Raw genomic sequence first — 14755 nt, forward strand, 5'->3', positions numbered from 1 at the left:
GCCCGTGTGCTGGGCTGCACCCCCAGAGCGTGAGCAGCGGGTCAAGGAAGGGGATTCTGCCCCTCTGCTGCGCTCTGGGGAGACCCCCCCTGCAGTCCTGATCCAGCTCTGGGGCAACAGCACAAGAGGGACGTGGAGCTGCTGGAGCGAGGCCAGAGGAGGCCCCGGAGCTGCTGCGAGGGCTGGAGCAGCTCTGCTCTGGAGCCAGGCTGAGAGAGCTGGGCTGGGGCAGCCTGGAGAAGAGAAGGCTCCTGAAGGGGAGACCTTAGAGCAGCTCCAGTGCCTAAAGGGGCTCCAGGAAACCTGGAGAGGGGCTTTGGACAAGGGCCTGTAGGGACAGGACAAGGGGAATGGCTTTAACCTGCCAGAGGGGAGACTGAGATGAGCTCTGAGGCAGAAGCTCTTCCCTGTGAGGGTGCTGAGGCGCTGGCACAGACTTTTCCCAGAGAAGCTGTGGCTGCCCCATCCCTGGCAGTGTTCAAGGCCAGGTTGGACACAGGGGCTTGGAGCAACCTGCTTTAGTGGAAGGTGTCCCTGCCTGTGGCAGGGGTTGGAACTGGATGAGCTTTAAGGTCCCTTCCAACCCAAACCAGCCTGTGAAATTATATATACAGAATATATAATGAAATAGTATATTTTGTCAGCCTTTACAGTAGTCACAACTGCAATTTTATGTTAGGGTGTTGGGTGGGATGGTTTTTGGCACATAGCAATAAAAAGCATGAGGGACTGGAAGTAAAGATGGCATTCAAATGAAGGAGCGTGACTTAGGACCCCACGTGGCCAAGAAGTTCAGTGATAAGTGAATTTGTCAAAAGAAAGATGTGGTTCCTGGAAACGGAAATGAGTTTCTAATTCAGACCAAATGATTTTCAGCTGGAAATAAAAAGAGAAAAGTGTATCACCAGTAAAAAATTAAAGTTATTTTGATAGGTGAACAAGTGTTTTAATTTTCCATTTTGAAACTGAAGTAAATAAGAAAGTTAAGGAAGAGTGGTAACTATTCTGAAGACACAGTCAAATAGTTTCAGTGACTACAATACCACACATTTACCCAGCATGCATGGTGGGTCTTGTTCTTCTTTTAAATCAGCCGCTTATACTACTACAAATTGGGTTTTTGCATTTCCATTTTATTCTGAATTCATTTCCCTGTCTTTTCCCTGTTCATAAGCCAACTAAAAACCATCCGCAAGCCCTTTATTTTAGATTCTGAAGTAGAGCTGCATAGAGTGACAGTGAAAAGTCACTTGGCCATCATTGTTTATTTTGGTTATTGTAACTGGAGTAAATTATATCAGAAATAAATGTATTTGCTGGCATAGCAACAGCAGCAAAAGTTACTCTACTCTCTTCAGTCCCAAATATTGAAGGGAAAAAAAAGTAACAACCCAACTAGAATCATAAAGTGCTTTAGAGATTATTACCCTGAATTTTGAACGAGATTTATTTCACCTATTTCTCGTTCCTCCCCGTTTTTTCTCTTTCAGTGGGAGCTGGTTCTCATTAAACTTTGTTTCTCATGGGCATGCTTTTAATAAAAACAGCAAAACATCACAAAATTCGCAATAAAAGTACAAGGGAAAAGTCAGTGTGTCTCTTGGGGGGGTGGGAGGAAGGGTGCCCTAATGCCGAAATGAAATGTTTTAGTCTTAAACTTACATTATAGGGATTGTAGCCAGCCCATATTCAAATCTAAAATGAGTCGTGCACCTTACAGCTCTACATCTGGATATCTGATACATGTGAGGTTGGGTGGAGCAATGTAGAACAACTAGTTCGTAACATCTTGTAGATATAAATAAGGAAATCCAGTAAAAATAGCTGAAACCGCATATGTGGTCCGTGAACAAGCTCCCTGCTACGGTCCTTTCCATCACAGAGATACATAGCCCTTACAGAATCAGGTTTATGCCTGAGCTTTATTGTGGTTGGGAATCATTGCTATACTAAGAAAGTACAGACCGTCACGTAACATGTTTTGCAAAGGCTTGCATTTTTCTTTAAACCTTGTGATTTCCTCACTAGCTTAAAATGCTTCTTGTGAGCACTACTTTTCAAAGTGACTTCAGATGGAGGAATCTATTTTAAGGCCTCTGTTAATTCAACATCAGTGAAGTTGTGGAGAGAAACAAAAATGAAGTCATTCTTCGTTTTTGAAATTATTTATGTCATATTCAACAGTGGGGGAAATTCTGCAGACCTCTGCTGCTTTTCCCAATTCTCTTCCAGCAGCTTGCTGCACGTATTAATTCTTATGGCTTTCATTATTTAAATGATGATGATACAAAGTGCTCCGTTTCCTTTTCTGGGGTCTTTTTTTGCCTGCCTTAAAGAATTTCTCCATCTGGATGCATGCTCAGCCCTTGTCAGGAATCACAGATAAAGCAAAAATCCATGATGGGCGTCCCATTTGTCATCTTTGTGTGTTTGGATAACTGGTTTAGCCCCAGCCACGCAACTCGTTTTACGTGGACGTACTCCAGCAACAAAGCAGCAAACAGGGAATTAGCAGTGTATTCTAACACAAAAAATAGCATAAACATTCATTTTTCTTGTGCTTAGGTATGCTTATGCAGGTGATTTTAAATGTTTTCTTCAGCCAGGATCTGTTAGAACAGAAACTTGGATATTTGATTTGGTTTTCCTTCAGAATACGTGATAATAGAAACCTCTGTCCTAAGCTAGAGTTGTCTCTAACCATACTGCAGTTTTGTTTATGATCATATTGCACGTGTGACTTTTAGCCAAGTATTCTTTGTTGTGGTTTGTAGTTTTTCATGTGATTTTAGGTTTCAAAATGTCTCCCCTATTCTTCTGTTATCATACAGTACATAGTCAGTGCAAAGTTTTATGCTTGGCACATAGAGCAGTTCATCTCAAAATTACATGTTATTTGCTTAATTTGGTATTTCTATTTACACTAACTCTAAATACCCACTTGGATCTTATGATCAGCTTCCAATTTATTTCTGCTGTAGCATCCGGACAGTTGCTATTTATGTCTTTCCAGTTTTTCCAGTGCGTTCATTCTGGTGAAAGTGTCCATCTCATCACAGCTGCGCTGTGGATTCGCATTGCCAGAATAATACAAGTGTTAAAAATAGTTTAAGTAAGTCATAAGTTTTTTACTTTAAGTCATAAGTATGCATGAGAGAGACTTGAACATTGCTGCTCGTAGTTTCTAGGCTGCTATGTCACTAAGGGGAATGCACAGACTTGAGTGGCTCTAGCATGAGCTGACAGAGCACTTCCTCAGCATCAAATGGCCTGTTTTTTTGTGTCTGTGGACAAGGTGGGGATAGACCTGATCCAAACCTTTGTTTATACCAAAGTCCTGAAGACCAAAGCATATTGCTTTTGCTGGGGAGGGGAACTTGAACATACAGGGCAGCTGCTCAGCAGCAGAGCTGCAGGCATCGCTTTCTGACTGCAGTAAGAGTATGCCGATCTTTTGCTCCTCCATGTAGTTTCACATTTTGGCTTCTCCCAGCTTCCTTCGTGGCAAGACAGCTCTAGCCCTCATATTTCGAGCAGCAAAATTCGGTTTTCACCTATATTGTCAAAACGGCAGCTCTGCCTTTGAGACAAGTATATAGAGTATTCTTCCCCAAAGCATAAAAGAACTAAGCTCCTAAGAAGGGGATGTACAAATGCAAATATGTCTCAAACCCCACAAGCAAGAAAAGGAAAAATAAATTAACCTCTACAACTTAGATAAGGGCTGTTATTATTGAGGTATCAAATAAAAAGAAAGTACCCATGTGTTCTCTAAGAGTTTGGCCAATGTTGAAAGAACAAAGGCATGATATTATAGCATGGAGCAAAAGAAGCTTTAAAATACTGTTTTGGGACGGGCTGATAAAACATTTAGGATAGTCTATGAAAAACACATAAACCTTTCAAACCAGCAAACATTATAGCAAAGACTTTCAAAACAAAGCTTTGAAGCATGATTCTTGCTAAAAGTAGTGGGAGCTGTGCATCCACATTTGTAATGGCTTTGAAATCTCAGCCTATACTATTCCTTGTTATTCTTTTCCCTCATCAGGCATGTATAAAGGAAAACATTTTCTATGACTGAAAACACAAGTAGTTGTCCATCCAGAACTACTGGAAACCATGCCAAGTTGTCTTAAGTGCTAGGCAGGCTATATGGTACATACTAATTCGTTTAATAACAGCTGAAAAACGTTTAAAGCCTTGTAAAGGAAATTAGGGGGCACAAGTGTTAGACTTTTATATGTTCAGACAAAAAAGCACAGTTGTACATTGTAAAATGAAGGAGCAAAAAAGGCTAAAGTCTTTCACCATCTGAAACAATCTAATCATCCTCTGGAAATGCACTGTTTGGGGTGACTTTGTTAACTGAAAATGGAGTGATTAAATAAAGTCAGGCTGATAAATCTCCCGAGTACTACTAACTTGTTTGTAATATCATTGAAGATGAGCAAGTACGACTGGTATATCAAGTCTAAAAGCTATGACATTCAGAGGAAGGTAATTGAAGCCTGCCATTCCAAAGCCCAGAGTACAAGTTCAGATGTTATCAATGCAAATTTTACAGCCAACAGTTTGCATCAAGATAAATTAATTCCTCTTTTGACTGCCTTGGGATCAATCCAGGAGAGAGCACAGGAAGAAATAATAATAGATTTGTAAGTGGCTATGTATCAACCATGACTTTAAGACAGGGAGTAACATAAACAGAAGAAAACTGCTCTCTCCCACACTCAGCTTTCACACTAGAGAACACCAGTGAAGACCAAGAGTCTCATAAAAGCATACAGAAATGCAGGCACAGACAGAACTGGAGTGATTTTCAGTAGAAGGCAGTCCGATTCCAGCAGACCCTATGAAGCACAGACTACCAGTTTAAGAATCTCGGACTACCAGTTTAAGAATCACAACTTACTCTAGCTCTGTGAGAACTCAGAGAGTGGATTTTGACATACCTGAATTGTTTAGTACTTCATAGTTAAAATTCTGGTGTGCATCGTCCTTAGAAGCTGACTGAAAGTGTAGACTGTAAGTAAAGACATCATGAACTTCTCCAGTTCTGTATTATTGCTCTCAGGACATACGAAGATGTTTTAAGACAGAGACCCAGGCAAAAAAGCACAAAAGTAATTCTGGTTTGAGGTGACAAAGACCTATGAGTGCACTGCCTCTGACAGAGTAGATAACAGACCTCTGCTACCTACTCCATCCCTTCTATGAATCTCTCAGAACACAGAAGCTAAACATCTAAACAGAGAAGAGCTGTAGCTGTGCAAGGAACTATATCACCTGCTTCTTTTAGGGGGTTATTTGTTCTAAATATTATCAATTACAGATTTAGTTGCAAACGTTTGCCCTTCTTTAATTCATGTTACTGTTTGATCTGTTCTCCTGCAATAGTCAGCTAAATTAAAACAGGTGAAGAGCCAGCTGAGTGCCCCTTGCATATCTGAAGGGCAATCATTCATCTCGTCACCATTTCTCCTAATCACCCTTTTCCAGACACAGGAGAGTGCAGAACCTTGAAGCAGGTGCTCATGAAGTCAGTGAAAACATGACTCAAACACAGGAGATTCTCTATGACACAGAAACCTGAAGCCATTCAAAAATTACTATGCATGGCATGCCTTCCAGGCTTCAAAATGAGAATAAAAACAATTAAAAGCCAACTGATAGACCAGAATGATACAGCGTGGCTGCATGATTGTAGTTCAACAAATTAATCAGTGCAGTCCCTGTATTAACCTGTTTTCCAACCTAAAAAGGCTTAAAAATACCAGATTTTGCTGGGTGTGCTTGTAGAACTGAACATTATATTAGCAGAGCTAAAAATGCTGCAGTAGTGAGTTATCTAATACTCTCTGCATTGGGAGAAATTGTCATCCTACTGTTCAAAGAAACCTCTCTGGCAAACTTTTCAGGTAGGCGTTCCTATAGGTATTTCTTAGTCCCTCTGGTTATGACTATGGAGAACAAGGACCAGCTTCTGTAGTTCCTCCAGAAGTCCCTAGAGCCTCACTGACCAACCCTGATATCAATAACTAATAAGGATCTTGGGCATCAGACCACTTTTAATTCTTTATTCTTAGAATTATCATCACTGATTATTGTTAGTTTATATATGTTGACCTGATGGTGTATAGCCTGCGTATCTTCTGTGTATTTGAAAAGGTCTTTTCACTCATGATTCAAAATACCATTTATTGCTCTGTATTTCTAGCATACTGTTAAGTCAGTGTGTTCATTGTGCTTCTACATAGGAAGCTTAGAAAATAACACTCTCCAGATAATTTTTCTGCATGGCTTATCGCCGTAATAGGTAATTTGGACAAAAATCTGTTTTCTAAATCTGAAACACAAGGCAGCCTACAGTCATCATGGCTGCTCATCCATCTCTTCAAAGTAACACTATGGGAAGGAAGTTGAGAATCTTCACTTTATTTAATCCCTTGATTTCTCGTGGGACAATAGCAAATAAAGGCTCCGATTATGCAGGTGTTTGGTGCACGGGCAACCTGTTCCCAAAGGTCCTGATTCTACAAAGCACAAGGTGTTTTACAGTTGCAGAGTCACTGAAATACTTAAGCACTGATTTAACTTCAAGCAAGCAAGCCTGCTGATTTCAGTGAGGCCATTGGCATAACCATATCTTGAACCAGCATACAGCATACTTTTCCGATTCAGGAAAGTGCCAATGCACACGTGTAGCTTTACATGTGATCAAGAAAGCCCCCTAGCCTAAGGTTAAGCAGAAGACTTTCACAGCACTGAATATCCATGAGAGAATACACAGTTTTTGCTACCAAGATGATATAAAAATATAATATGGAGACAAAAGACATCATATACACTTACCAGACAGTGATCTGTCCTCATTTTCATATATTCCAAATGTAAAAGAGGTACATTAATGCATTTTTGCAACTCAGCATAGTTAAAAGTGGATTTGAATTACCTCAGGGTGTTCTTTCCTTGCTTACATGCAGAGATAAAACCAAATTAAGGCAGTGCTCCTGCTGTTCACAAAGACCTTACAGCTCTCCTATCACACTGGGTTTCTTTGTAAGCCAGGGACTCTAGGGAGCTAGCTGCAAAAGACCCAGCAGCTGATCTCAATGTGAGGACAAGTTGAACTGCAGCTGTGTAACAAGAACTTCTGGAGCAACATGAGGATTTTATCAGAAGCTGCTTTAAGAAATGGGTCTCATAGAAAGCTTGGAAGCACCTCAGGAGATCATTTGGTTGTCCCAAGGCAAGATTAGCTCTAATCGCATAATTCTTGACTAATGCGTGTTCAACCTGTTCTAAAAGACTTCCAGTGACAGACATTGCTCCTTATCTTCTCTAGGCAATCCAGTCTTGTGCTTCACTATCGCTCTTTGAATATCTTAGATGTCACAGGTAACTCTTGCTTCCTTTAATACATGCTATTAAAATAGAAATAAAATCCTATTAAATAAAAGCCTGCAGCAGATACGGAGAGGAATTTATTTCTTGCTTCTTTACATTCTTCATACGTTTGAAAACTTTATTGTATCTGCCCATAATCTTCACTTCTCCAGCCTAAACAAACCCAATTCCTTCCCACTTTTATAGAATCCCAGAGTGGTTTGGGTTGGAAGGGACCTTAAAGCTCATCCAGTTCCAACCCCCTGCCATGGGCAGGGACACCTTCCACTAGAGCAGGTTGCTCCAAGCCCCTGTGTCCAACCTGGCCTTGAACACTGCCAGGGATGGGGCAGCCACAGCTTCTCTGGGAAAAGTCTGTGCCAGCGCCTCAGCACCCTCACAGGGAAGAGCTTCTGCCTCAGAGCTCATCTCAATCTCCCCTCGGGCAGGTTAAAGCCATTCCCCTTGGCCTGTCCCTACAGGCCTTTGTCCAAAGCCCCTCTCCAGGTTTCCTGGAGCCCCCTTAGGCACTGGAGCTGCTCTAAGGTGTCCCCTTCAGGAGCCTTCTCTTCTCCAGGCTGCCCCAGCCCAGCTCTCTCAGCCTGGCTCCAGAGCAGAGCTGCTCCAGCCCTCGCAGCAGCTCCGGGGCCTCCTGTGGCCTCGCTCCAGCAGCTCCACGTCCCTCTTGTGCTGTTGCCCCAGAGCTGGATCAGGACTGCAGGGGGGTCTCCCCTGAGCACAGCAGAGGGGCAGAATCCCCTCCCTTGACCTGCTGCTCACGCTCTGGGGATGCAGCTGTAATATCTTGGGGATCCTGGGATCCAAGATTTAAACCACCTTTTGCATCTGAGCAGCCCTACCAGGTTCTGTGTGCTCTCAGAAAAACCCATCACTGGTCCCATTGCACTTACTTAATGACTGGGTTAGAGGAAAAACAACAGAAGCAGAAAGATTTGGCTAAATAAGAATGATATATCAAAACACCCAATATTTTAATGAAAGAAACTGAATATCCACACATTTGCACTTCTGTACAATTTTTTGTGATATATATATATAATTTTAAGCTGTTTACAAATAACATTTAATGCTTCAAATATTACATAATGTTGATATTATATTTCTAGCAGAAATAAATATATTGCACTTAAAAAGAAACTTTTCATTAGATGTTACTTCATAGTTTATGTTCACAACTTCTTTTTCCATAAAAAGATTTCCCCCTACCCCCCCAACCCCATACACACAAACACACACTTCAGTACATGGTGAATGTGCTCACGCGATGCATTATAAACAACAAAGTCAACACAGCAAACAGCAGAACTGTGGTACATTCTGTTAAAGAGATTACATCCAGTTTTTTACCTTCCTTATTTTTAAAGCGAATCTTTCCTCATGTTTCTGAAGGTACAATTAGAAAACAAAAGAAAGGAAAGAAAAGATTGTTTAAATGTGCTAAAGGTAAAATACAGCGAACTGTATTTTCTGTCCTTAAACTATCATAAAAGGTTACTTCAGAGTTTGCTTAAATCACTGCTTAGTTTTCTTTTAAAAAGATAAAGAAAAAGAAGTTGTCATTTGATAAACTAGAGATTATATGCAAGGACAGTTTATTACAGAGTCATACATAAATCCTCTGGCCAGCAAGTGTTCAGTAAAGAAACCACATCTCCTGCAGCAGAAAATGCTCTAAGGAATAGTGAGAATAAGATCTCGCTAAACCCAAAGTTGATCTGGCAGTGGGTGAATGTCATCCCTCTGCAGATGATGAGTACAAGCACTGTGGCCCCAACTCCCTCCCAGATAAGGAGCCCTAAGCATACGCTGATCTCTGTTGGTTTTACCCCTTATGTAGGGTTAAATTGCCACAATTTGTATTAATTTACTGTTTTGGAAAGCTCCCCAAGTTTTTGCAGTAATTTTCATTGATATTTCTCTTTCCCTATAGTACACACCCATGAAGAGCATGCAGTCCACAATTGAGTTGCCAGCCCAAATATTTTAAGTTTAAAAGAGGTTCATTTTCACATGCTGGTTAGTGTTTGCTGGATGCTGGAAACAGCAACATCTTCTTATGTGTACACACTCATGCAGTGTCCCGGCCTCCAGGGATAAAGCCTTCTGGGAGGAGATTTGCAATTGCATTTTGTAGATTGTGCTACTAAGGATGTTAGCTGTTACACAACTTACCATCTTTGAACTCATGAAGAAGCATTTCCATTAGAAACTCTTTACGTTTATCCACTGAGGCTATGGTTGTTTGTCAGTTTACACCTAGAAGAGTACCACTGAAACCCACTTGCATTGAATTTCTCTCTTTGTCAGTGCCTCAGGCCATATAAAGCAATAGTGCAAACCAAATTTAAAATGGGGATTTCATGTCTAGCTTCTCTCAGTGCTCCAAAAGTAGAATAAAAAATCCCCAGACAAATGCATCTAAGTCAGCTTGTTAGTCTTTGGGACGCTTTTGTTGGATTAAAGACCTGAGGCTGTTGACTATCTTTGGATAAAAGAGTAATCCAGAAAACACCCAAAAGTACTTGTAACACTTTGGAGGATAATCTTATCATTCTCTTTGAAAAGCATATTCAGGCATGTTCCCTCCACCCTGCTTAAAAAAACCCCCAACAACATAAACCAGCACCAGTTTGCTCAGCCAAAAGAGCTCATAAAGGTGAAGAGCACTTCTTATGGGATATAAAATGTGAGTTATATTGGAAAATGAACTCTAGGTTATTATTTGGCATTCCCAGACCATCTACCAGCAACAGATGTTCTGTCCTGAAAGTGATGGAATTTTGACGGCAGTACAGCAACTCCTTAAATAAATTACTGAGTTATTGTCAAAGTAGTACAGATAGTTTGGTTTTGGGGAGTTTTTTTTGAAAAGCAATTTCACTCCTTAACCAATTAATTATGAATTTATATTCATTTACTTCCAATTGTGAAGTCAATGCTAAAGCTGATTTGTAGCTGGGATTTAGTCTTGGGGTTTTTTTGTAGAGTTCCTGTGTTGTTGCTGTCGCTTCAGCTCATTGTTCTTACAGTTACACTTTATTTTTAGGTGAGAATGTTGAATGAAATCTCATCTCTATTACAGTCAAGCTGACTTCAGTGAGGCAGGAATTGTATCTCTGGAATCACACCCATGCTTCCCTCTGCCCACAGGAAGGTGAGAAGGACAGGGAGAAGAACCCTTGTGAGGTGGCAAGACCTCTTCATTGGGCTTCCTGTGGTCTCTGTGAACTTAATCCCTTCAACCTCAACTCTGTGCAACAGGTTTTGGAGGTAGAATTACGGAGGTAAAGAAGAGGAGGTGAGAACTGGACATGCCTATTGACCTTTTCCTGGGGAAGGCTCTCACAAGCTGCCTTTGTTCCCTCTCTTGGGATGTCTCCATGATTCCACATTAGCAGGGAACCCAGTGGGTTTCTGATGTAGAGGAATTAAACCATCGGAGAGAGCAGCATATACCAGAGGGCGTCATGAGGAGGGATGAGGCCACTGAGAAAGATTAGATGTGCATCATCTACAATATGAAACTCATCACAGCGAATTTGGATGAGGAATTGGCATTACCCTGTTTTTATATAGGGACAGTCTGCTGCCACCATATTTTTTCAGATGCAGATCACATTTTATTCGTAGTGAAAAGCACTTGTCTTTCATTTAATGTTTTTGTGAAGGGTGTTGTCAAAATCCAGTGTCATTCTCCAGGAAGAGCCTGGAGGATTTTCTCTGAAACAGTATCGGGCATTTCTGCATGTCAAATATTGGTGTTTTCAGCACAGGAACAGGGCTAAAGAGATTGTACAGTTTATTTCTCTGAATTTCCTTCGCAAAGGAAGGACAGGTCAATGTACGAGCAGGCTTTATATGGCATGTAAAGCATGCCTAAATCAGCCTACTTGTTCCAAACTTACTTCTGGAGTCATGTAAAAGCTGCCTACTCGCTTCACCATTTCCTGATGGAAATACCAGCATTAAAGCTACCAGCCTGAATTCTGAACCTAACCATATCCCCTGCAACTCCAGATAAGTTAGTGGAGCTGCAGAAGGAAACAGATAAAAGAAATAGAATTTCCCCATAGGCTTTAGTGCATGTCATCATAGGGCCTTCATACAACTCTTAACAGAAGTCAAGCAACTGAAGGAGAGGGATTAAAATTTTCTTCCAGATCTCCTTCCCTGAAATTCCTGTTTCTGTGGAATCGTGTATGTACTTGAAGAGTTATGTTGTTGTGGGGCCAGTATCATCCAGTTTCCTGAAAAATAGGGGGTTTATATCAATACAGGTCATTGGTAGACACAACCTTGCAACATGCACTTTTGAGGTGAACCCGATAGCCGGAAGCAAAATCTACTATTTGGATACACTGAGCCAAATTTGGTGTCTGATTTGAAGCCATTTAAATACCACAGGGCTTGGCCTATTATATTCATTTATGGAACTCTTTGTAGTAGCTCTGAACCCAGAATCTGTAACTTAAACATTCATTTTCTTTCACATACTGAGAACAGAAGGTGCAAATTGCCTCAGGTCATTTTTTATCGCAACAGTGAGCAAGGGGAAATGAGGATGACTGCTACCAGGAAAATCATTAAGATGACACTGCTACCAGGAAAATCATTAAGATGGCTCTTATTTGTGGGATGCAAATACTGGCCTACAGTAGAAAGTGGGAAAAGACTGTGACGTTGTCATTGCTCTATGTGATATGGCACATAAGACGAGGCAGTGGGAGCAAAAAAGGCGTATAACTTGCCTTGCACTTCACAGAGATGGGAGGCAGGTGACTCAGTGTGCTGCACTCTGGTTCTTACCATATGATCCCAGCACACACTGGTCAAAAGTAGAGGAGAATAGTGCCAAAAAAGCCTGGTTTCCACTCTGTGTTCCAGTTCTACACAGATCTTTAATATATGAGATTGGATTGCTAGTTCTTTTTTATCAGTAGATGTGTTACCGCCTATAACTTGGATGCAACTCTAGACATAAACTCTGTGTTGACTGACTTGCAGTGAAATCCCAGCTCCTGCCACCTAGAAACCAGCATTGCACTGGTATTCTTTTCAGCAGTGCAAAGGATTCATGCCAGCTCACTGCAGAGGTAGCCTTTTTTCTTACAGGTCTACAGCTCCTCTGTTGCATCAGATATAACATACTAGAAAAAGTGGACAGGACTGAATGGGAACCCTAATTAGTAACTGAAAAAAGACAGATATTAGTTAAAAGAAAGTTACATGTGAAGCTCTGCACTGATATTTTCCCAAGGAAACTCCACCATTCTACTGGGATAGGGAAAACCAGACAGTACAACCCTCATTTTCCTGGCCAAAGAGCTTGTATAGTAACAGCCATGACCAAACCTAAAAAAATCAGAAGAAATAGAAGGATACTGCAATGCCACTCGTCTTATTTCAGTCCGTTGATTATAGTTTGACATAGAGAATCTATAGACTGATCTAGCTTGACATTTGGTTACTTTGGTACACATTTGCAGCTAGAAACAGGTCTTCAGTGGCAGACACGGCAGCAAACAAGCATTGTTTTAAAGACTTGGTATCTTGGGTTTCTAAGTAACAGGTTTTCCCAAATCAACGTTTTCCTTCATCATACCTTAATAGATAATTACATTGCTCCTCCTAGGTTAGAGGACAAGCTTCTGTTTAGACTGAAGGACAGAAAACACCATTACTGTTACAGTTCTGTAACACAGGTTTTTTTTTTTTTTGCTTTTCTTTTTTGAACTGATAAGTGTTTTGTGAAAGAAGCAAATAAAGAAAGACTCATTAATAATTTTCTCTTTGGGATTATAGTAGCAACTAAGAAATACTGCTTTTGGTGAATATAAGCCAGTCTTTTAAAAAGGACAGTGGTCTTCTCCACTTTGTCATGTTCCCAGCAGATGTGTGCTGAGATAGCTAAAACATGCTCAGAGTTACAGCAATACGTTTTTCTGCCTAGGTGCTCATCAGTCACAAGAAGAGATGAAGATGAGTAGGAGTATTGCCTTTTCCAGAATCGATCTAGCATATGAAAAGAAAAAGACTTATACACAATGAATTTGTACACTGCTGCATAAACATCATCTCTTTCCGCTAGGTATAATGCACCTTTGGAACGAGCTGCACGCGACGAAACATCCTGGGAACTTTGGGATCCATTTCGGCTGTGTTACACATAAGATCTGGGAGCAGCTCCAAGCTGCACGCACTCTTCTCGTGATCCCTCAACAGAGGAATCTATATCCGTAATGCATTTTCTTAGCTGGTTTGTGACGAGTTCAGCGCTCCTGCCACAGGCCTTGCAGGAAGGTCCCTCGTATCTTTTCATACCAAACTTGCACATTGAAAATCTCACGTTTCTCTTGTCTTACATCACTCATACAAATGGCGTCATCACTGCAGAGGAGTGGCGCAGTCCCTGGATAGCTGCATAAGGACCCTGCTGGAAATAATGGTGGTACCTGGGCATGTGGAAGGAAGGGAAAGTGGGGCCACTACCTTGCATGGAGCTGGCTATAGCAGAGGGTGTGAGAGGCATTCCCAGGCGGCTGTACGGAGGCAGAGATCCCTGGATTGGATGAGGAATGGGTGTAGCTATGGATGCAGTGCTGGTACCCAGGGCACTCAAAGACTGCGGATGCTGAAATCCAGGGAAACTGGTTGAGGAGGATACCCAGGAACTGAGGGACAGGTTGTCAGATGTTGTAAAAGCTGACCCTGCAAGCAAAGAGAAATAATGCCTGATGCTTCATTCTTCAGGCAGCACGCAGAGCTGATAACATAGCAAAAGGGGAGAAAAAGAGCCTTTCACAGCAAGGCTGATTTTAATATCAAGTTGTCATGGGAAATACTTCCCAAATACTTCTCTCTCCTTTTATCTTTCTTTATATTATTATTTGCCAGTTGTTGTCCTTTATCACGCAGACAGATTTCCATTTTAAGGAGTTGGTTGCACTGGCTTGAACAGTAAAATCAGTTTTGCACATTGGACATCTTTGGTGTTAAACACTAAAGAACCTTGTAATGCTGACTGCACACCGAAACAGCTACTCTGACATGGAATCTCCCTGCATTACAGCCCTGTTTTGAAGAGATGCTGTAGCTTTTTACATCACATCCTCAGTAGAACTGTTTAGGGTTTTCTTCTCAAATTTTAGTTTGGCAAAAAATGCAGAAGAATGTGTTTGCACTACAAGCTTTCCCCCTCCTTTTTATTTTATCCCAATAGAACTTGTCAATATGGCATCTTTTCACTCAACCTGACTTTTCCAAAATACAGAAAATAAAACCTCTAAAATGTCAAAGCATTCGTTATTTTTCCTGCTATATACAGTGCTCTGGGAAACTACACTAA

General features: G+C 41.2%; 1 protein-coding gene across 1 annotated transcript in view; it reads right to left on the minus strand.

The window, feature by feature from the left end:
• Positions 1–13777: 13777 nt before the first annotated feature.
• Positions 13778–14755, minus strand: part of TBX20 (T-box transcription factor 20) — a 33997-nt gene continuing 33019 nt past the window's right edge. The window contains exon 8 of the mRNA XM_030494693.1: positions 13778–14118. Coding sequence (XP_030350553.1) covers positions 13778–14118 — 341 coding nt within the window. The remainder of the gene's footprint in view (positions 14119–14755) is intronic.

Source organism: Strigops habroptila, chromosome 1 (assembly GCF_004027225.2).
Source record: "Strigops habroptila isolate Jane chromosome 1, bStrHab1.2.pri, whole genome shotgun sequence".
NCBI classification, from domain to species: domain Eukaryota; kingdom Metazoa; phylum Chordata; class Aves; order Psittaciformes; family Psittacidae; genus Strigops; species Strigops habroptila.